The sequence below is a fragment of the Gallus gallus genome, chromosome Z (genome assembly GCF_016699485.2).
Source record: "Gallus gallus isolate bGalGal1 chromosome Z, bGalGal1.mat.broiler.GRCg7b, whole genome shotgun sequence".
Taxonomy (NCBI): Eukaryota; Metazoa; Chordata; class Aves; order Galliformes; family Phasianidae; genus Gallus; species Gallus gallus.
The window spans coordinates 50,784,806-50,806,043 of record NC_052572.1 but is presented as its reverse complement, the minus strand read 5'-3'; the positions used below and the strand labels follow the sequence as shown (position 1 = coordinate 50,806,043).

The following is a 21,238-nucleotide window of genomic DNA, read 5'->3' as shown; positions in this document are numbered from 1 at the left end:
CTTGTCACATTTTTTTCTTAATCTCCCATCTAATCAAAACTCAAATTTTGTTTAACAATGAAATATAAAATCCTTCTGTTCCTTACTTGGACATCCTTAAAATGTGATTTAAGTGGAAACAATGCAGTCACATCCATTGGAGCTGACAGCCTGAAACAAAAGATTTAAGAACACCGTGAAGTATTCAAGCTTTTCATTTCAGGAAAATGCTGGAGTAAATATAAATTACAACGCTTTAAATTGCAGAAGTAACCATTTCATTGCTGATCAAAGCAAACACAGATGCTGAAGGCTAAGGTTCAGGTAGTTGAGCTGCAGTTTGCCTATTTGAAATGCCATTGAGTTCATGGATTATGGCTTAGAAGCAGGAGTAGGCTGTCTGGGCTGGAAAGCCTGATCTGTTTTTTGTGGCATTCTGATTTTCTTCAACTCACAGTATGTTTTTTTTCATGACTATTGCAAGCTTGTTTCTCCTATGGAAATTAAAGCAGTTTCTGCTACTGAATAACACAGCTTTCAAAATGAGCTAAATTTAAAATAGTAAAAAATTTAGCTGAGAAAACACATCCACTCTGTACTATAAAAGTTAGATGACTTCTTGAAAATTGAATTGGTTTTTGTACTGTTTTAATTTGAGCTCACCGAGTCTGCTGACGGATATATTTCATTATTTAGATAATATCTATGCTTTGTATTGTTGCATCCTGTGATCTGTGCTACAGTTAAGCTTACCCGTGTCCTCTCCTCTCTGCAAGTCCAGGAGACTTGTGGAAAGAAGGAAGGAACTTGAGTAAGTTTAAAACAAACTTCCTGAAAGCTAAACAGATCTTTTCAGTGAATTCGGCTTACTATTATACTAAGATTTTTTTTTATTATTATCTCATAAGCCCCATACATAAATCAGTATTTCATTCGTTATGGTTATGTGCAGTGTCTGGTGCATGGACTCAGCTGTGAACGATCCAAATAGTTTATTACAAGTTCTCACATCACTTACGGATTGTGAAAACCTTCACAAGTTTTCTTTTTCTGGCTTTCCCATCCGCCCCTACAACTTTCCCATCCACCTTTACATGTCAGCAGAGCATTCTACAAATGCTCTTCAACCGTTCATGCAGGCACTTATCCAATCAGATCTGTGAGCCGTCCTTTCTTCTTCTAGCGGTGTCCTTGGTTCTCATGCTGTTTATCTTACTCCACAGCTGCTGCTCTGAACAGTTTTTCTCTTATTCCCACAGTTACGGAAAAATAATTAGTGATTTCTGATTATTAATTTGATTCCAGTTATACCTGTTAGTTTTGAAAATAACGTTGTGGTTGTTTGGAGCAACCGTACAACCTGAACTTCTTCGATTACCTTTAAAAAGTGATCTTCGTATCACTTGCAAAACAAGGTTTGTTTTGTGGATAGCTGACAGATTTACTTTATAACTCTCCCTTTCTTACTACAAACAAAAGACAAAAAAGCTGCCAAATGTTCACTTGTTAATTCCTTCTTTGGACACTCATGTTTACTTCTGTTTCTTAGTTTGTACAGCATTAGGATTGGCAAAACTGTAATTAGAGATACTGAGCACCGCTCTGTATGATACTGTGACTTTTTGTGACCAGCCGTCTTTGAAACAAACAAAAATTTCATAGAAAAGCAATCCTAATATACGCTCATACATTTTCAGAGCAGCATCTCAGGAGGGCAGTTGTAGCTAATGCTTAAAGTTCTGAAATTGCATGCTGTGGTGGCGCAAAGATGCTGCAGTGTAAATCAGTTGTCTGCATCATGTCAGCAGTAGCTGCTGGAGCTCTCCAGAAATATTTCAGATTTTCTACTCAACGTTGCCAATATCAGCGTAAAACAGAACAGTACTGGCTTGTATTCATTGAATGTTTGATATAGCCTGAATTAGCACTAACAAGGACGCTTTTTTTTCCCAGAAACATTACAGTGATCATAAAATTACATCAGGCCTCTCTGAATAGTCTACTGGATAACTTGAGAGCATATTTTTCTTTGTAACTTAATGCAGAGTCTGATTTGATTCTCTTAAACCAAAGCAGGGTCTGAAACTGGTAAATGATGCAGCTCTTGTCTGATGATTTGAGAAAACAGAAAATTCAAACAAGGAAAGCAAGAAACAACATTGGAAACAGCAGTATCTGTATGTTTTTGTGTGCCGCTTTAAAAACCTCGAGGTCAGTCTTTTTGGGCAGTATTAAAATCTGTTAAAACAGTTTGAAAACAAATGGGAGACTACACAACTGCTAGCAGTATGTTTTTGGAAAGTTCTTTCACGTGGCATATGTGTAGTAAGGAAAAAGCAAGCTTTCTCTCTAATGGTTATAGAATCATAGAATTGCCGAAGTTGGAAAATACTTGGAAGATCACGTAGTCCAACCATTGACCTATCACCAATATTTCTCCACCAAACCATGTCCCTCAGCACAACATCTAAACATTTACTTTTTCTCAGGTAGCTTGTGCTGAGGAATTGGCAACCAATGGATACGAACGTGGGCTGGGAGTTAAACTTCTAGATAGCCTTTATTGGGTCTACCCGGGGCATAGAAGTATGGAAATGGGGAGTAAGTATAGTTATGTTTCAAGAGTTAACTTTAGTTTCATACGCTATTTCTGGTGAATTCTGCAAGGAATTAATCAGGTGTAAACTTAAAGGCAATTGTTTTTCATTTAGGATCTTTCATTTCTTTCATGTAGCTGCCTTCATTGGAAGAGTAACATCACTGTTAGTATTAGAAGTGATTGTTTCTGTTGTGTTGGAGAGGAGGGTGGTTTTGGAACTGGTAGTTCTCAGTGCAGTGTGCCCCCAGTTGTGGCAAGAAAGTTGCATGCATTGCCTTACTCTGACCAAAGTGGTGGTCCAGCTCACGTTTACTTTGTATTTTCTCAGAATCCCAGAATGATGGTCTTGGAAGGTCTTTGTAAGCCCACTCAGTTCCAACCTGCTGCCCTGGGCAGGGTTGCCACCCACTAGATCAGGTTGTCTAGGGCCCCATCCAACCTGGCTTTGAATGCCTCTACGGATGGGGCACCCACATCTTCCTTGGGCAGCTGTGCCAGGGACTCACCACTGTCTGAGTAAAGAACTTCTTTCTAACCTGACAATCCCCTCTTTTAGTTCAAAGCATTTCCCCATTGTCCTGTCATTGTCAGACCATGCAAAAAGTTGATCTCTGTCTTTTTTTTCTATGAGCTCCCTTCATTTTCTCAAACACCATACAGATACAGCTTCAAAGTCTTCTAGTTCAGGTTTGGATATTTAATGTGTCTATGGTCTGAGTTTGGATTTTTTTTGTTTGTTTGTTTGCTTTTATTTAACATTTTTAAACAGGCAATTTCTGTACCAAGATCTTAATAAAATCTTTCGCCTTTTTGTTTAGTAGTGACATGCGTTGTTTGCAGAATGCAACAAAGATTTAAAGAGAATACTGTATGCAAGTACAGTATAGATTATTCATTAAGCAAGATGAGATATCCAGTTGTTACATGGGAGAGCTGAAAATATCTCTGGCAATTGCACCAGGTAACAACTGAATGAAGAATGTAACAAATTTCCTTATTACCTGTCTACATAACCCTCCTGGTTCCACAGTATCTCTCTGCATTTCCCCATCTCTATGGAGCTCTCTTTTATATGAATATGTATGTGTATATATAGCTAAGTCTGTTGATAGCCTCCAGGCTTAGGGAAAGACCTGCGAGAAGGAAAAAGTGTAAGGTTAGGGGGAGGTACAAGAACTTTATAATGGCCATTTCCCTCCCACTGTTTACAATGTTCTGACCAACTATTCTCACCTTGTTGGTGTTATTTTAATGAATATTTTCTATCTTTCTTTGTTGTGGTATTCTCGTAAACATCATATGTAAGCACTGCCTAAACTTCCCCTATACAAGTGCACAAAAATCTGCCATGTGATTTTTTTTTTTTTAAGAAATGGCAGCCAGTTGTTTAGTGTTGGAGTCGCATCTGCTTTCAAGTATTATGTGGAAAAAAAAAAAAACACTGTTAGCGTGATTTATAAAGATCTGATAAAGTGCTGTGATTAATTTTGTGTAAGTGGTAGATACGAAATCTTTGCTGGTACAAAACACAGGTTTCCCTCTTGAAAGCTTTAGTTAGAAATGGCATTCATTCGCTGCACAGAAACTGCACTCTGTGATTATTCTGTATTCCTCATGAACAATGGCACTCTATATAAACCATTAAACAGCCATAAGAGGATGATTGTAAAAATGTTTTACTAGAGGAAATTGCAAGTGCTCAATGGACTGGCATGAGTAGCTGCCACGGTAATCTGGTTTTGTGTAGAGAAAATTGGCATTGAGTTTTGAAGCCTTATTTTCAGAAAGATGTTTATATCTAAATTCAGTGCTCCTTCTTTTTCATTCACAAGCATTCTACAATGCCTGGGTACACAGTGCAATTGAGACCATGAAGTATCTTGAGGCTTCCTGTGATCTGATTTCCAACTTCTCATTTCTATCCATTTGTGAGGCTCAAGGACCATATGCAATGTAGTATCTCTGGTACATGTAATCATACGGCAGTTTTTCAGAATAACAGAATGGTTTGTATTGGAAAGGACCTTTGGGAAAGAATATGTAGAGTTCAGTTTCAACTGCAGAAGGAATATCACCTTCTGGTGATGGAGATTTTCAGCTGTTGGAGTTCTGCTCTCTCATTTCTAACACTTAAAAAGTCCTGAGGATTTCAGCTGAAGAAGCCCACACTGATCTTGAAGTTCCAGAATCGCTGTTTGTTTTCATTATTTTGTCACCTAACTTCCATCTTTGAATTGGAACTGCACCTTGTTGTAATAGATTCTGCAGTACCTTGATTTCAAGCTTCAAGTGCCAGAAGGCTGTCAGGTTAGAGCTGATGTGGTAAATTTATAACTTTGGAAATTACAAATCTTGTTTGAAGTGGTGAGTACAGGGAAGCGCCGCACACCCTGTTGATTTTGCAGTGTTCTGCATTCCTTTCCAGTCCATTTAACTCCATATGAACATCAAAGTTTCAAAAGTGTAATGAACGTGTAATGCTAAAATGTGTCTGTTCTATCCATTACTGCTGTTCTGGCTGCTCAGTTTCTGTGGACTAGCTGGTATGATCAGACTTTAACAAACATTTTTTGTGGGTTGCTAGCTAACTTTTTTTCATACGTATTGATTTTTTTTTCAGTAGTGAAATAACCTGCCTGGCAATTAATTGATAGCTGTCAATTAATGCAACCCATTGGACAAAAGTGCTTCCTTCTTCGAAATAGTAGTGTTGAAATTATTAACAATTCCCAACAACCGGTCGAAGCAGTGACCTTTCTGACAATGTGCCTGCTGGTAAGTGGTCTGCTTCTATTGCATGCTGAGCAAATTTTTAGTAAAAATTTGGGGTCATATTTGATATCAAAGCATATAACAAAGTATATTGTTCTTTTACTAGTAGTTAAGAAGTACTTAAAGCAGGACAGTGAAATGTTTGTGTAAACAATTTTTAATGCTGACCTAAAAACTTCCATCTTAGAGAGCTGTAAGCAAAACACAAAAATTTCAATCTGAATACCTCCAAGTATGATATTTTAGAAGTCTTTTGGGATTCAGTTTTGGGAATTCAGCTTAAATTATTTACTTCTAAGTAAAAGCGAAAGTAGAAATAATTTTTATGCTAAAATCTACATAATGTTTTGCTTAGCACTTCAGAAGCAGTTGTAGGGAAAAACAGCTGAAAAAAATAGCTCAATATATAATACTATATATATATGTAATTATATATATTATATTGTGTGTATATATATATAATATTGTGTATATCTCTATCTATATATATAGTATGTATTTTTTGAAAATTTTAGAAAACTCCATATAGATTTTTATTTATTTGTTTATTTTTCCTGTATAACTGGATATTCTTGCCCTCGGAGGACTTTATGTAGGAAAACAAAATGCTTTTTATATGTTTTATAGAGTAGAAGACATGTTAGAAAAAACAGTTTTCTGTCTAGCTTTTTTTCTTTTTTACTTCTATTTAAAAAGGTGTTACTTTTCAGGTGGATGTATTGTGGGCTTTTTGTGTTTTTTGTTTGGTGGTTGTTTTAGCTCTTGTACTGTATAGAAAGATCAGTACATGAGGGCCTTTTGTCTTTTCCTTCCTTAGCTACTGCTACTGAAGCTTTCACCCTTTTGAAGAAAAATCAGATTGATAAAAGATGCTAAAAGCGTAGGTTTACACCTGGCTATATTTAATCTGGATTTGATTATTGACAGTGGGCAATAAACTATGGTCAGTAGTAAGAGTGAGCTAATCAGAGGGAAGAAGACAAATGAAGATACATATCATAAAGGTTAATTTAGGCCATAAGTGATAGTATTGTGTAGGCTATTCTTAATTCCTTTTCATAAAATTATGTTTCTCTGTAAGTAGAAAGAGAGTAGGGAGAAAGTTGTATTTTTCTTCCAAGTCCGACCTGTCATTAAATTTGAGAGGTTTTGAAACGCTTCCTTCCTGTGATACTTACCTTTTGCCATTGTTTATCAAGCCATGATACCAGTAGTTACTCTGATAACTTCTGGGGTAGTGAGTTCTTCTTGGATCACTTCCATCTTCCATAGGATCTGTTAGTTAGCAAGCATCAGAATGGAGTACTGGCCTAAATCAGTTACATGATGCTTAATAAAAGACAGTGTTTTGACAAGGCAAGCTGCTGAAAAAAACCCATCTGTTTTAATTTCTGCTCCCTGAGAATCAAAATAGTTACTTTGGAAATAAGGCAGAAGAGAAATTGTGCTGTGAAGAAAAAGGCAAACTATATATAATGCATACTCTGATTGTCAGGTAATCTTACTTTGAATTAAAAAAAAAAAAAGTTAAACTTTGTGTTTACCTACCAAACTACTTTTGCTAATGACGTGTTGAGTGGCGACAGGCAAGGGAAAATTCCTTGTGATAGCAGTATAAGGTCCACTTACAGCACACATGCTAAGGCCCAGTCCCGAGGAACTGATGTGCAGTGGAGCTTCTTAGAACTTTGTTTCATTGTCTTTATTGGTATTATAAACTTCTGTATGTATATATATATATACAAAGAAGAATTTTAATTGTCACAACTTACATTACTCTGAAACATTGTTGAGCAGAATTGTACAGCACGGCTTTGTGTGTGCTGTCTGGATTTGTTCACCCCTGTACAGTAACGCTTATGGCAGTGCAGTACTCGCAAAACTTCGTGGTTGTTCCACACAGCAAAAGATGATTTGTTAATATTTATATGTTAGGAGTTGAAATTTATGCAATCATGAATTTTTGTAGGGCTCAGAATGTAAATAAATGAATGTCTGTACTCACAGATCTATTGTTAACAAGTTTCCTTATTTCAAAAATAAATAAAACAAACACATCTTCTAGTTTTAGAGCACTTGCTTGCACAGAGCTTCCAAGATGGTTTAATGAAGGCCAAATCTTCAAAAGACAAAGCATGTCTTTAATTTTGGCACTCACAGGACCCACTCTTGAAATGTGAAAGACTGACTTCAGTAGTAGCCCCTTATTCCTTATTGTGTGTTCAAACATTATCTGGTTTCTGTTCATTCAATCAATCATACACTTGCTTTTAAACTGTTTATATTCCTAAGGAATATTTTCCTTTTCCTACAGGAAGAAAAAGAAATATGAATTACTATTGCCCATCCTCTTAAATATGCTGTGTAAGCCAAGATGGACGAGTCTGATCAAAAAGTCTTGGATTTATACTATTTTCTACATCTGCGACTTAGAAAACAAGGAGATTAAAAACAATTTCAGTTTGCTACTTAGTTGAATTGAGAAAGCTTCCTGAATTTTGAAAACAACTTCTACATAAAGAGATTTTAAAAGTACTTCTTCTTAGATCCCAGAAATAGTAACCTTTCTTTCCCAGTCCTGTGCAGATTTAATTTCATATCCAGTTCTCTTACGCGTATTTCCTTTATTTTTTTTATTTGGTAGCAATTCCATTTATTTAGCAATTGAGTCTAAAAACAAAATGTTTCGGGAAAACATTCAGTGGTATAAGTGTTCCTGCCTCACCTTTCCTAACCCTTCTGTAGCTGAATAGCATTTGGCAACAGAGAGCGCAGCACTGACTCACTCTGCTCTGGAAGTGAACAAGCCTGAGTGAGTCTGAAGTTCGTTCTTTACATACTCTCGAATCTCCCCTCACAGACCAGCATGAAGGAGGGGGCATGTCCAGAATAGCGTAGGTACTGTGCCTGATGATTTATTTTCCCTGCTCAAGCTTCGGTCTGTTTTGTCTTGTTTTGCGTTGAGACAGCAAATACAGTAAAACTATTATCAGTCGAACTTCACCACCATTTATATTCTCTCTCAAGACAAATTGCAGTTAATTTCCTTTTGCTCCTACAAACACTCCATACAAAGACAAAATAAATATTATTGAGAGACCCTTCTATCTGCGTTTACCATTAAGTCATCAAGTTGGCTGTCAGTTGGAATTGTGCCCAAAATTTGCTCAGACTTGGGGCACAGGCTTTTTTTGCATGTTTCCTTGCTCTCACCTGATTCTATCTGCTTCACTGCTTGATGTTTGTTTGGTTTTCCATGTTAGCAAACAGTATTTGTAATGGCTTCTGTTTCTTATGCTGCTGTTCGTGTTTAACTTGCCTGCACCTAAGGCAGGATATTGTTTTATGAAATCTCTGTGCATATATATGCTAAGAATTGTATAGTCTGTTACATTTCTCTAAATTACAACGCTAAATTATTCAAAAACAGACTGTCTGTTTACTGTTTTTAGTGATTGAATAATTTTCATGAGTCTTTGTTTTTTTAATACATGTGTTTTCCATTATGATGTCAGTTTTGTTATGTATATCTTTTTAAGGAAATACTGTTGAAATCTTGAGCGGTTACAGAGATAATTCTTAACAAGGGATATCCATTACACAAACTTATTTTTTCTGTGGAAGCTTTGACCTTTTCTGTGTATTAATTGGCTCTGTTAAATTTGATTGGGCTTCAACAGAAGATAATTGTTTCATCTGAGTTGCTCTTTGCTTGAAAAAATTAGATGTTGACTTTTTTTCCGTGTGACAGAGCCTTGTATGTTCTCAGCATTTGTTTCTTACATTGGTGTCTTTATATTTTTCTGAATTCTTCATTTCTCTTTCTGCTTTTTTCTTCTGCCTTTTCATGTGAACTTATTTTCCCATATGTACTGGTGAGTTTTAGAAAAGAAATTTGGGCTTCTTAGTTATTCATTTTTGTCCTATACATTCCATCTCTGTAGACACTTTACAGGAAACCTGCTGCTTGTTTTTAACTTTCATTTTTAGTTTTAAATAATTCCTCTGAATGTTCTGCTGAAATACTAGTCAACTTTATTGCATTTGATTACCTTGCTATTAGCATTATTGTATTTCGTGACAGTGAAAATTCAACTAGAAAAAGGTCCATCCTATAGAAACGGAACTGTAATAGCAGAAAATTCAGTTATCTGCTTTTTGTGATCTTAAATGATCCAGTTGTTAACTACTGCTAAATTGAATTAGGTACAATGATTTGCTTTTTCCTCTCTCACTCTTCCCATTATTATTTATTTAAAGAGTGTTACCATCTGGGCCTTTTGGAACAAGGAAATGCTGCAAGATTAGTTTTGTATTACACTCACAAACTTAAAATATATATATTTTAATGAATGAAAATTACTTGTTATTTTAATGGAGCTAAAATGCTCAAAGTCTCAGTTTGTCTACATCACATATACTCCAACAGGTCCAGCCTATTTTAGATGGTAATCTAGTAGCTCACAGTGGAGAGTATCCTACTACAGCAGAAGGCAAAACTGTTCTGTTTTTCTTGGTTATTTTGGGGGGAGTGGGAGAGCAAGGGATATGGGGATGGAGTGTGGTATATCTGCAACCCTCTTCCTTAGATTTCTCTTGAATGTTCTACTAGGAAATGCTAGACTAATAACTAAACAGTAGTTAACTGCCTCATTGTACTTCTTTAAAGGTGGTTCTCTCCATTGTCTCCGCCTAACAGTGTGTCTCTGCTAAAAGAGTCTTCTTCAGGTGGATTGCCTGGGTTGTGCATAGGGTCAGTGAGATGTCCAGGATGTGAGGGGCTGTTCCTCAGACACAGAGGACACACATAAATAACCTAATAACCTTGCTCTCTGGTGGTGCCAGGCTGGGAGAATGTCACTAGCACTGATTGACACCTTTCCCCCCTAGTAGCACACACTTTCCTGTTTCCCTCATCTTTTTCCAGTGCTTGTGTTCATCTGTTAGTGTTGTGGGCCAGTTCAACTCAGCAGTCTAACAGGGTTTGGTGAAGGCGAGGGAGAAAGGGGATCCCATGGTGACAGGCAGGCAGTACCTGCTGGAGATGCTGCCTGGACCAGCCTGATAGGTCACCTGTTGCCTATCACCACATATCCAATTGCTTGTGCTGCCTGTCGCATTGTGCTTTGTTAGAACCAGCCAGTTCAAAACAGTCTAAATAGCTACACGAACAAACTCCTGCACATTGTAGCTGAAAAATGTTGCTTTTGTTCTTGTTTGACTAAATGCACAAGGAAGCACAATTTGAAGTCCTTTCTAGTGAAGGAATATGCAATGAATTTAATTCATTGTTCACACGTAATGTGTAATTTAAGTTAAATGTTTTTAATGATCTCTCCTTTGATTTATCCTTGGAGGTTAATCCAAATTCTTGAAAGATTTTCCCCTTAGTAAATTCTTTTTTTCTCCACAAAAAAGGGAGATAAAGGGCACTTCAGTGAACCTTTATCATTACTGCTCTGTGCTACTGATAATGATCTCAATACTAAAATGAAAGATGAAGGTTCTCATGTGCTTTCCCTTTTAAGCAAGTAATTAGTGCCATCCAACTTGTTCAATTTTTTTTCAGAATATGAAATTAGCATTTAGTTAAGATGTCGTCTTTCAGTGAAAAGCATTGATCTTTCTTGACAAGAGAATTTTACTTGTATGATGGTTGGACAAAGCAGAAGGATTACAAGGTGATTTATTGTGAATAAAATGCATTTCAAATGTGTTTAAAATGCAGCATGGGCATTTTAAATGTGCTTTCTCTAGTCTTCAGGGTTCTGAGAAGGTCTGACTTTGATGAGAAGGAAAGGACTTTCTCTGTTTCACTCTTTTAGAAGGACTTAAAGGTCCTGATGGACAAAAAGCTGGACATGAGCCAGCCGCGTGCGCTTGCAGCCTAGAAGGCCAACCGTATCCTGGGCTGCATTAGAAGTGGCCAGCAGGACAATGGAGGGGATTGTTTTCCCCTGCATTGCCCTTGTGAGCCTCCATATGGAGTGCTGTGTCCAGGCTTGAGGTCCCTCGTACAGGAGCAATAACAGAGCTGTTGGAGCAGGTTCGGAGGAGGGCCATGAGAATTCACGGAGAAGTTGAGGGAGTTAGGCTTGTTTTTCTTGGAGAAGACAACTCTCTAAAAGCCTTCATTGTGAACTTTTGGTTACTTAAAGGGAAATAAACTTTTTTCACATGTAGATAATGATGGAACAAGACAGAATGGTTTTAAACTAAACGACAAGAGATTGAGATTAGGAACCTTTCAATGAGAGAGTGGTGAGGTGCTGGAACAGGCTCAGTTCTGGGCTCTCTTCAGTTCAAGAAAAGTAGGGAACTTCTGTAGAGACTCCAGCGGAGGGCAACCAAGGTGGTTAGGGACCTGGGGCATCTCCCTTCTGAGGAAAGGCTGGGACTCGGGACTGGAGAATGGAAGGAAAACTGAGAAGGGGATCTTATCGGTGCTTATAAATACCTAAAGGATGGATTTCCAGTGAATGGGGCCAGGCTCTTGTCATTGTTGCCCAGTGAAAAAGCAAGGGGCAAGCAGCGCAAACTGCAACGAAGGAAGTTCCATCTGAGCGTGAGGGAAATCTTTACTTTGAGGTTTACAGAGCACTGGAACAGGCTAACCAGAGAGGTTGAGAAGTCTCCTTTCTTGGAGACCTTCAAAACCCATGTGGACACTTTCCTGTGCAACCTACCATAGGAACTTAATTGGTTGGAGTTGATGATTTCCAGAGGTTCCGTCCAATCCCTACAATTCTGTGGAAATAATGCTTCATTTAATGAAGAGCTCATAAGTGATTAACAGATTAGCAAAATCAGTCAAAATGGGTTTAAGTATTCAGGTAGTCAGGTTTTTTTTTTTTCTTTGGCACTACTTTGTATGAATTTCCATTTAATACTTATCATTAAATAGGGGAGAAAACATATTGTCCAAATTCCTGAAAATCTGCAAAGTATAAATCCGTTCAGAAATCACCCAATTAAACTTCTGTAGTATACAGAAGATTCAAGTTGTAGTTCTTTGTTCAAATTATAAATGCTGTACTTCTTCCAGTGGAATCAACAGTAGGTTTTATTACTGTGAATGTTTATTTTACTATTCACACTACTTAAGCTCAGCCTGTCGAATTGTAGAAAAAAAGTGTTCATAAAAACAGTAAGAGCAATCATATTTCTTTTTTTCCTTTGGTATCCATATCTGAAAAGGTTTTGGGAGCAGAATATGAGAATTAGCAAAATCTAAATTAAACCAAGAGGCCAATTATATCTGACAACTTACGAAGATAATTCTTTTTAAAATGAGAGTGATATTACACATAGTTCAGTTGCTCCAGAAGCAGAGGATTCCTTCCCATCTGCATGTACACATCTTTTCTTTTATGATAGATACGCAGCAGCTACAAGCAGGTACATTGACCAGTTGTTATGATGGAAGATGAATGTGTTGCTGGGGCTGGGGGGAGGAGGGCATCAGCTTGCTGAGCCAGTGCAGTGCAAGAAGAGAAGGAAAATACAAGGCAGTGTGTGATTACAGTGAAGGTGACATATGGTGGAAGTTCATCATTAGTTAAGTCAGAAGAACAGTCAAATGAAGTCTAGTCTGAAGCAGCAGCTTCTGTAGAAAGCTCCTTAGATAGTTATGTTTTTTTTTGATGGTTTATAATCATGATGTAAATGTTTTCCTGGAAAATTACTTGAGTTGCTTCAAGGAAAGTAAGAAGTTCTGCAAAATATGACATCTCAAAGGTTTTAAGAGAGTTTCATAAGCTGGTAAGTGTATTATTTTAAAGCTTAGTAAAACGTGACACAAGTCGGGGCACTTCATGTTTTCAGAAAAAAATCACTAAATACAGGACTGCATGTAGGTGGCATGCATTATTATTATACAGTTAAAAGCTGTATGGGCCCTCTGTTTTCTGTAATTGAGTTGATTGTTTTCCAAAGAATTATAAGCTCTAAAACCAGCTTATCCGGGGAAGACTTTTCTGTTCTTCCTGCCATTTTCTTCCAGATTCATTTGCCTGCATGGACAGTGGCGTAGTAAAAGTAATGGAGACCTATGTGGAAAGAGAACTTTCACTATTTGCTGCCAAAATCCTCAGGAAAAAAATCCTTGTTACCATCTGTCCGTAGTGCCTTTTACCTTCTTGGTACTGTGAGGAATGCTTGAACTTTCACAGCTGTTACTGAGAAATCTTGAGCTTTGCTTTCTAACTATGAAGTAGGAGGCATACATGCCAGAAGAGAGCTAGTCTGCCTTGCTGTGAGTGTGAGCATTTCTTCTGAGGATTTTCCTTTCTGTCTGAAGGACAGACTATGTGATGATGTGAGCAAAACATCATGAAAGAGAATAAAGGAATACCGCCTCCCCCCCAAGATGTAAAAGACTGTGCAGAAGGTTGAGTATGACACTGTTTTGCCATATTTGTCTATTATTATTTTGCAGACATTAACTTCAATCTCACTTTTAACAGAGGTTGCAAAGGTTACAAGGTATATTTAACTGTGATCTAAGCGTGGCAAACTTGCATTGTTTAAGCTTCGTGTTTAGTGTGAGATGAAACTGGCCTTCCCAGCTATAGCTGAAAATTTGGTTGTTGCATGCTGTAGCTAGAGACTGAAATCAAGTTGTCCTGGCTCAATTCCATGATTTCAATGCATAAGAGTCATGAAACAAGATTCAGCCTTGACAACTTACTGCCTTTGAACTTTCAGATCAATACTCTTTAGCTTTGACAGCCTTCTTTTGAGTTTTCCTTTGAAGGCAGTGGATGTTGAAGATGAGGCTTCTCCTTGCGGCAGTTTCAGTTCGTACTGTGTGTAAAATGACTAAAATGAAACGAAGAAATTATTACAGTACGCTTTACAAACTTGTGGTTAATACAGAGCTCTCTCTCTCTGTTTGGGTTTTCTTTCTTTTTTTTTTTTTTTTTTTGGAAATGAATAATATTTAAGGAATTAGTATTTTTTAACGTTTGCAGATTAATTTTTACGAAATAACTTTGAGATTTTGTTACTTAATTTTGCATGCTATTTTGAATTCTGTTTTGAATTCCAGCTCCTTTGGTGCCTGTTTCCCCCCCCCCCCCCCCCCCCCCCCCCCCTCCCCCAGCTTGTTCAATAGGATTTGTTCCTGCTAGATGCAGTTAGTTTTCCATACTTGCGTGTTTTTTGTCTTCTGCTATGTTTGTGTAGGACATGGTGGATAAAATAACATGCTTATATTGCCTGAGCAAATTTCCATCTCTCTTTTTTTCTCCTTTCACTGTAGTATTTATCATTAATTACATCTTTTTTACTTCACTTTTTCTGTTCCCCTGTAAACTCTTACTTCAAATTCAAAGCAGAGCTGTGATATCAGTATGTCCATGTAACGGACTGAAGTAACCGTGTAATCTTACTGGATCTCTCATCCTCATTTTTTTTTCACTCCTTGTCTGATATTCTTGCTTATGTCATCTCTCCAGGTGGGGTCAGAATCGTTTCCTCCTCCTTAACCCCCACCCGCCAATGTTAACCCAACATCACACTGTGAGGACAAGCAGGAGCCATATGTTATGTACCAGATGCATCAAACAAAGCATTCATGTTACGGATGAGGGAGGACTGTAGATGCTCATGCTTCTCTGCGGCTTCCTTTTATTAATCTACATACCAGATAGCTGCTTGTAGCAGGCTTGTTAAAGTCTCAGACTTTGATAAAGCTGGAAAAAATGTTTATAGTGACTGGAAGTTAAGTTTTCATATTCCTGAAAATTGAGTTAGAGCATTGTTAGCTCTATGTACGTTAAAATCCATTGTGTTCATTCTGCCTGTTTTCTTCAGAACTCTTGCTTGTCAAATTAATTGTTAGTATGTTCTAAGAATGAAGACATAATTTCTTGGGTTATATGATTTAGAAGTATAAGTCCCAGCACTTCCTACTTTGTTACTATTTAGCATGTTTGTTAAATAGAATTTGGAACTTTAAGGTTTTTTCGACAATTCAACTTCATGCAACAATTGAAACAACAATCTAAATAGCTGAAAAGTTGGTTAATGTGTCTGGGGACACATTCAGTATTTTTCCAACCATTTTATGCTCCCGATTACTATAGAAGGAGAGAAGATAAAATATATTGATGAAAATCTATGCAGAGAGAATTGCCACAGAGGAACAAAAGAATCAAAGCATAATGGTTGTAATGTGTCAATACTCATTTTTAACTTGCTGGGGGAAAAAAAATGCAGCAAATTCAATCAGTATTGTGCAAATGACCCTCATTTTTCTTTTTTGGGAGGATTTGATTTTAAGCCTAATTGTTAGGAAGATGAGTGTAACATGGTTTTCAGTTTTTATGAGAAGTAATTGATTTTTTTTTTTCTGCATGTCTGTCTATGAAAATCTCATCAGTGTGTATTTATTTTTCTTTCTGGGATTACTACCTTTCCTTTCTTAGATGTAAATATGCTTAAGCTGTTCTAGAACTTTCATGTGGCCTACAAGGATGCTGCTCTGTAACTACAACATAATCATACATAATCATACTTTCATGTAAAAAGTAATGAAGCTCTCCATCTTTATAGAGGTCTCTACTCTTATTAAATATACATGTTTATATATATGTATGTATGTGTGTGTGTGTATATATATATATATATATATAAAAAAGGCTTCACTTTCTGTCATAGTGCAGTCCTCGGCGTGTTTTACAGTTTTCCATAGTTTAGTAGTCAAGAAGATGAAGATGGTAGAACTGAAGGCTTAAGAGTTTGCATAAAGAAAAAGAATTAGTGTTGTATCGCTACTTGTCATGGGCAGGTTTGGCATGTTTTTGGCAACTTCAGATCTAAGAGTCTATGTTTAGGTGGTGTCACTGAATCTTCTGTCATCTTTCAATGAAGAAAATATTTGGGTTTTATAATGGTGAATTTAATGAGATTTTAGAATCGGTGCCTCTTACACATTGCTCAGTGCAAATCTGGTGTTCCTGCTACACAGGCAAGCTGCCAGTGTGGGTTTCAGTCCAGAAGCACTTCCTTTCATATAGAATCCTTTTTGGTGAGTGTGCCCTGAGATGGGAAGTGATTTTTAATAAAACTCAGGAATTTCAGAATCCATTGTTTCTTCATCTTTATAGCAATATTTTGAGCGTGTTTTCAGCATCTGAAGGATAGAAAAAAATAGGTTTTTGTTTTTGTTTGGGTTTTTTGGTGTTTATATTTTGTTTAATATTTATTTTAAGTGAGTTACTAAGTAACACATTTAAAGGGTTGATTTTCTTTATGACTTTGAGATTTTTCTTACATAGCTGTAAATGCTGAAAAACAAACCCAAACATTAGTGTATATTTTCAGTGATGCACACTTTTATTTTCTAACATGCTTAAAAAAAACCTTGAAATTGAAGCATGTAATCAACCAGTGTGGCAAGGTAAGGGCAGTTAAGGTTAAAGTTAGTTAAAGCAGTGTGAATAGTAATGTCTTAAGCTGAAATAGCATTAACAGAAGAATATAGAAGCAGTATACAAGCAGCATTAAAGCAGCCTTGCTTTAGTATTTCTGAAAACAATTTGTTATTGGTTATGCACTAAGGTGCATAAGCAGCAGGTGCATTAATGACAGAATGATACAGTATTATATTTTTGTTTTAAAAATATAGTATCCCAGTCTGCTACAAATGCAGAAACTTTTAGTGATAGTCCTTAGAATTTATAGAGCTTGCTTTTTGCTGTACCGGTGTTTGGCTGCTCTAGCTGCATGCAGAACACATTATACTGTATTGTTGTGTATGTGAAATACATAGTTTTGCCTTCTGCATATTAACATTTTTGGTTTTTGTTTTTGTTTTTCTCTGTGCCATTTAAAATGCATTTCTGAGTGAGTTTTGTGTGTCACTACTGAATATATCGATTTCTGACTCTGGGTGAGTGGGAGAGGACTAAAATGAGGTGGCGTTCTTCACTGGCTTGGGCTGTACCTTGTGAGAATATTTACTGATGTTTCAAAAACTCTCAGCAGGGATTTGCTGAGAACTAATGCTGTAATGTGTTACTCATCCTTTATCCGCTTCTATTTTTACAGGTTCTAAAAGATGACTGGTGCTGGTTTCTGTGATGCCACTGGGTGTCTCTGGCACCGTGGACTGATACGGAACACACAGATCTAACTGCGCAACCTGGGGAGGAAGCATCAGGAGTGCTACTTCGTTTCAGCTCCTTAAGTGGACGAAGGCGCAGTCTCATCTATCTCCAAGGGAAAACTCCTCAACAGATTTTTACAGCTAGTAATAAAGACAACATAGCATCATCCACCTTCCCGATTTACAGTGCATCACCTTCCAAGACAGATGGTCTGTCAGAAGCTGGAGGATGCCTGCAGAGCACATAATAATGTAGTAATGAATTGATGCTGCTGCTGCCTAATAGTCAGGATCACAGCCGATAGAGCTGCGCTGCCCTTTTTGTGCTCCCTTAATCGGGCCAGGAGCTGCAGGGTGGACATGGCTGGCCTCGTTAACAACCTACTAATACTGATTCTTGTTCTTCAAAACATCTGTTCGGGTTTCAGAAGCTCGCTTTCTGTCTTCAAGAGGTGGGTTATGCAGAAAGACCTTATGTGTGGAGTGCGTGCTTTTTAGGGCTGCCATCACTTCTATATGAAAATACAATGAATGCATGAAAAAGCATGTCCTAGATAAAAATGTGCATGTTGTTTGTTTGTTTGGTTTTGCTCACTTGTCCTGTGTTCTACTTGCAAAATCCTGAAGTGGCACTCTCCTCATAGTGAGGACAAACTCTTGTTTTTTTCCACAAATAGCTTTATAAAACAGAACTAAAGGGTGGCTATCATTGGGATGATGAAAACAAGGATGAATACGTTGTGCTACATAGTGCCACAGGTGTATTTGAGACTTTACCCAGTGAGTAAATACATTTCCCCTGCTCTTGTTAGTTTGCAATGTAAAAAGCTGTTCCAACAGCAAAATAGTTAATCATCCTAAACTGCCGAATCCGTGGAAATACTGGGGCAGGAGTAAACATAAGTGACTGTAAGATTGCATAGGGAAACTTAATCTAGTTAATACAAGAGAAATAGCCTCTTAGCTCTCCAAAAAAGTGTTTTACTATATCATGTTTTTCATTTTTCATTTTTTTTCTGTAGTTTGTCATCAATATAGACCTTGATATTCATGTGAAATTCTAAAACTTACTCTTTTGCTTCTCTAGTGGCAGTGGGATTTTCTATAAATGTCATAATATTGTAAGGAAGTTTAAAAAAAAAAAAATCTCCTCTATTGAATTATACAACAGATATAGTTGTATAGTCCTATATACATATAGTCCTAAACAAAATAACCATCCGTCTTGAGTGATTAATAGTACTTGATGTATTCTAGTGAATTAGTTCTTTATCTGTACATCTATGTACCCAAGGCAGTGATTTGGATGAGATTAATACATCTGATTTTTTCACAGGAATCACTTCAGTCATTGCTTGACAATGGAGATGTTTTTCTGACCTAATGAAGAAGTGAAATTTCCAAATCATTCCTGGAGCCCATTCTGTGTTGTCAGACTTCTTTGCTATTTCTAAGACAGATCTTTTTAAAATACATTAAACATATATATATTTCTTTATATTCCATCCTTATTTCTTAGGTATAAAGATGCTACTAGATCTCTTTCCAGTGAATGCTTCGGGAGCACCAGGCCAGTGATTTCATTTGGACTGTCAGATTTTGCATTGGACATTCGTATGCCAGGAGTGACACCCAAGCAGGTGAGAGAAGTACAGTTTTTCTTTTTGCCAATTGTATTTCTTTTTCAAGGGGCTACAGAAATGAAGTCTTGCCTGAAGTACCACTAACGTAAAGTGAATGAGGAAAATGGTAACTTTAGTAGACATGTGCATGTCCAGCGAGGAATAGAAATCTGAAAAATAGTTTCAAAGTATAGAAAGATATTTTTACCTGTCTAATTTTATTTCTAATATGTTGATTTCTTGTGATTAATTGCTAGAGTTTATTGAAACAACAAATAGGAGATTTATTAAAATGAAACTTCCACAGTTGTGCTAGTAAGAGAGAAGATTAAAATTGCAGTTTACACCAAATCTCATAGTCTCTCAGTTCAGTTTAAGTTGCAGTAAATTGAACATTACTGCAACTTTGACAAGCTGAGAGAGAATGCTAGAAAGCATTTTTACAAGAATAATACTTTTGATCTGACTTTTCTAAAATGTTAAAATACTCCAGGAAGTAGTATCAGTATACACTTTGTGGTTTGAAGGAGCTCATCTTCTACTGAACCAAGACAGTAAAAATGAAGAATTAATTTTTAACATCAGCATTTTTAAGATTCATATTAAAATTCTGCTGTCACTTTCGAATGTAGTTTCACGTAGCAAGATAAGCAATGTTTAATTTTTATTTTCTTCTCTGTGGCAATGCAGGGAATTACATATGTCATTAAAAGGTACATCTCTTTAAAAGGGCTGCAGATGCTTGGAAAGAGCGGGATGTTGTGCTGCAGTAGATTATGACTCATTGTTGCAGATAGCACTTTCAAAAAATAGTGAAGGGAGAATGAGGCTTTCAGTAATTGGGGAGCAGCCCCCTGGAACATAAAATTTAGAGTAACTGGCATCATTACAGTAAGTGCAAACAGAGATAGAGTTTCTACTGTATTTTGTTTGTCTGCAACAAAATACAAAGCATCCCTTTCAGAGTGTGTGAAAAGTACCCTTAATTCTTCAGGGTGAACATTTCTAGTTACGTATGTCCTAGTGATGTGGCCTGAGGAATTATTAGTTGAAATGCTGGGAATCATATATGAAGGGGGTCAGTCTCTTCCTTTTCCTATTCAAAAAGAAAAAGCAAAAGGCAACACCATTGACGAAAGGCTGGGATAATTGTTAGATGGGAAATATGCACCTGTATCTATATCCAGCTGTGCTTATGAAGACAAACTTAAATGTTATTCTGTAGCGTAGATGTGTGAGCGGGATGGGGAAGGCAGACAGCAGTAGAAAGCAACTTCCTACACTAGCTCTTAAGAAAATAAGCAAAAATAACACCTAGTCTCATATGCTGTAGTCCAGCTCTTACATACTGTTCTGCCTCACCTCTTCTTTTTTCCTTTCTCCTTTCCATCCCTTCCTCTTTTCACACTCACCCACTCTGGCAGCAGGAAACTTGGTTTCTATTCATGCAAGTTAAGCACAGTATGCGTAGTGAGAATAAATACAGGAGAGGCAGTCTTTGTTTCCTTTCAGTTCACAGAAAGAGGTAACCAAAAGCAGTCTAGTGCCATTAGTTCACTCTGGTGGCATAAGTGGAACAGAGGTGAATTATCCTCTTTAGAGAGGAGATTCTTCTGTAGTGGCCTCTTATTAGCTCACTGTCTGCTTCATGTATCTCTTAGCCCTCTAGGTGTTCTTGTGCAGTTTCAAGGCCTACAAGTAGAGATACAAGTCTGTATCTAATCGAGAAAGATGCCAAAGTGAACCAGTGAGTAAGGAAACCAGTGCAGTTTTTAAAATGCAGTGGTAGAGGATTTCTGGAGATGTACTGCTGTACTGGTTATGACTGCATTTAGTTCCTGAGTTCTGAATCAAAGCAGCTTATGTGGGGAAAGATGAAAAAAATTGCTAGAGAAGGTGTAAATTAGTTTAACTGTGGAGACAGAATTAATATCTTTAGAGTCACATCCATGTGTTCTGTGTTCTCTGTTCTTCATCACGCATTTTTCTATGAAAAGAAATCTCATGCTTCAGCTGGATCATTATGCTGTGATGTAGTGCAAGAAAGTGGAACTTTTGTTCAGATCAGCAGCTAGCTAATCTGAGAAATCAAATGATGTGTTCTTTTGTGATGTGACAAAGTTTTCTTTTTACATAATGTTCCTCACAAATGAT

At 37.1% G+C, this 21,238-nt stretch overlaps 1 protein-coding gene across 11 annotated transcripts in view; it reads left to right on the top strand.

Annotated features, from left to right (window-relative positions):
* Positions 1-21,238, top strand: part of PAM (peptidylglycine alpha-amidating monooxygenase) — a 129,190-nt gene that overhangs the window by 37,911 nt on the left and 70,041 nt on the right. For 6 of the 11 annotated variants that reach the window (XM_040656384.2, XM_040656376.2, XM_046905592.1 and 3 more), the window contains 3 exons: positions 5,199-5,353; positions 17,405-17,914; positions 18,982-19,102. In XM_040656384.2, coding sequence (XP_040512318.1) covers positions 17,823-17,914; positions 18,982-19,102 — 213 coding nt within the window. In that variant the 5' untranslated portion in view covers positions 5,199-5,353; positions 17,405-17,822. Of the gene's footprint in view, positions 1-5,198; positions 5,354-8,095; positions 8,249-17,404; positions 17,915-18,981; positions 19,103-21,238 lie in introns of all 11 variants that reach the window. The other 5 variants (XM_040656387.2, XM_040656383.2, XM_040656382.2 and 2 more) reach the window with 2 other exon arrangements.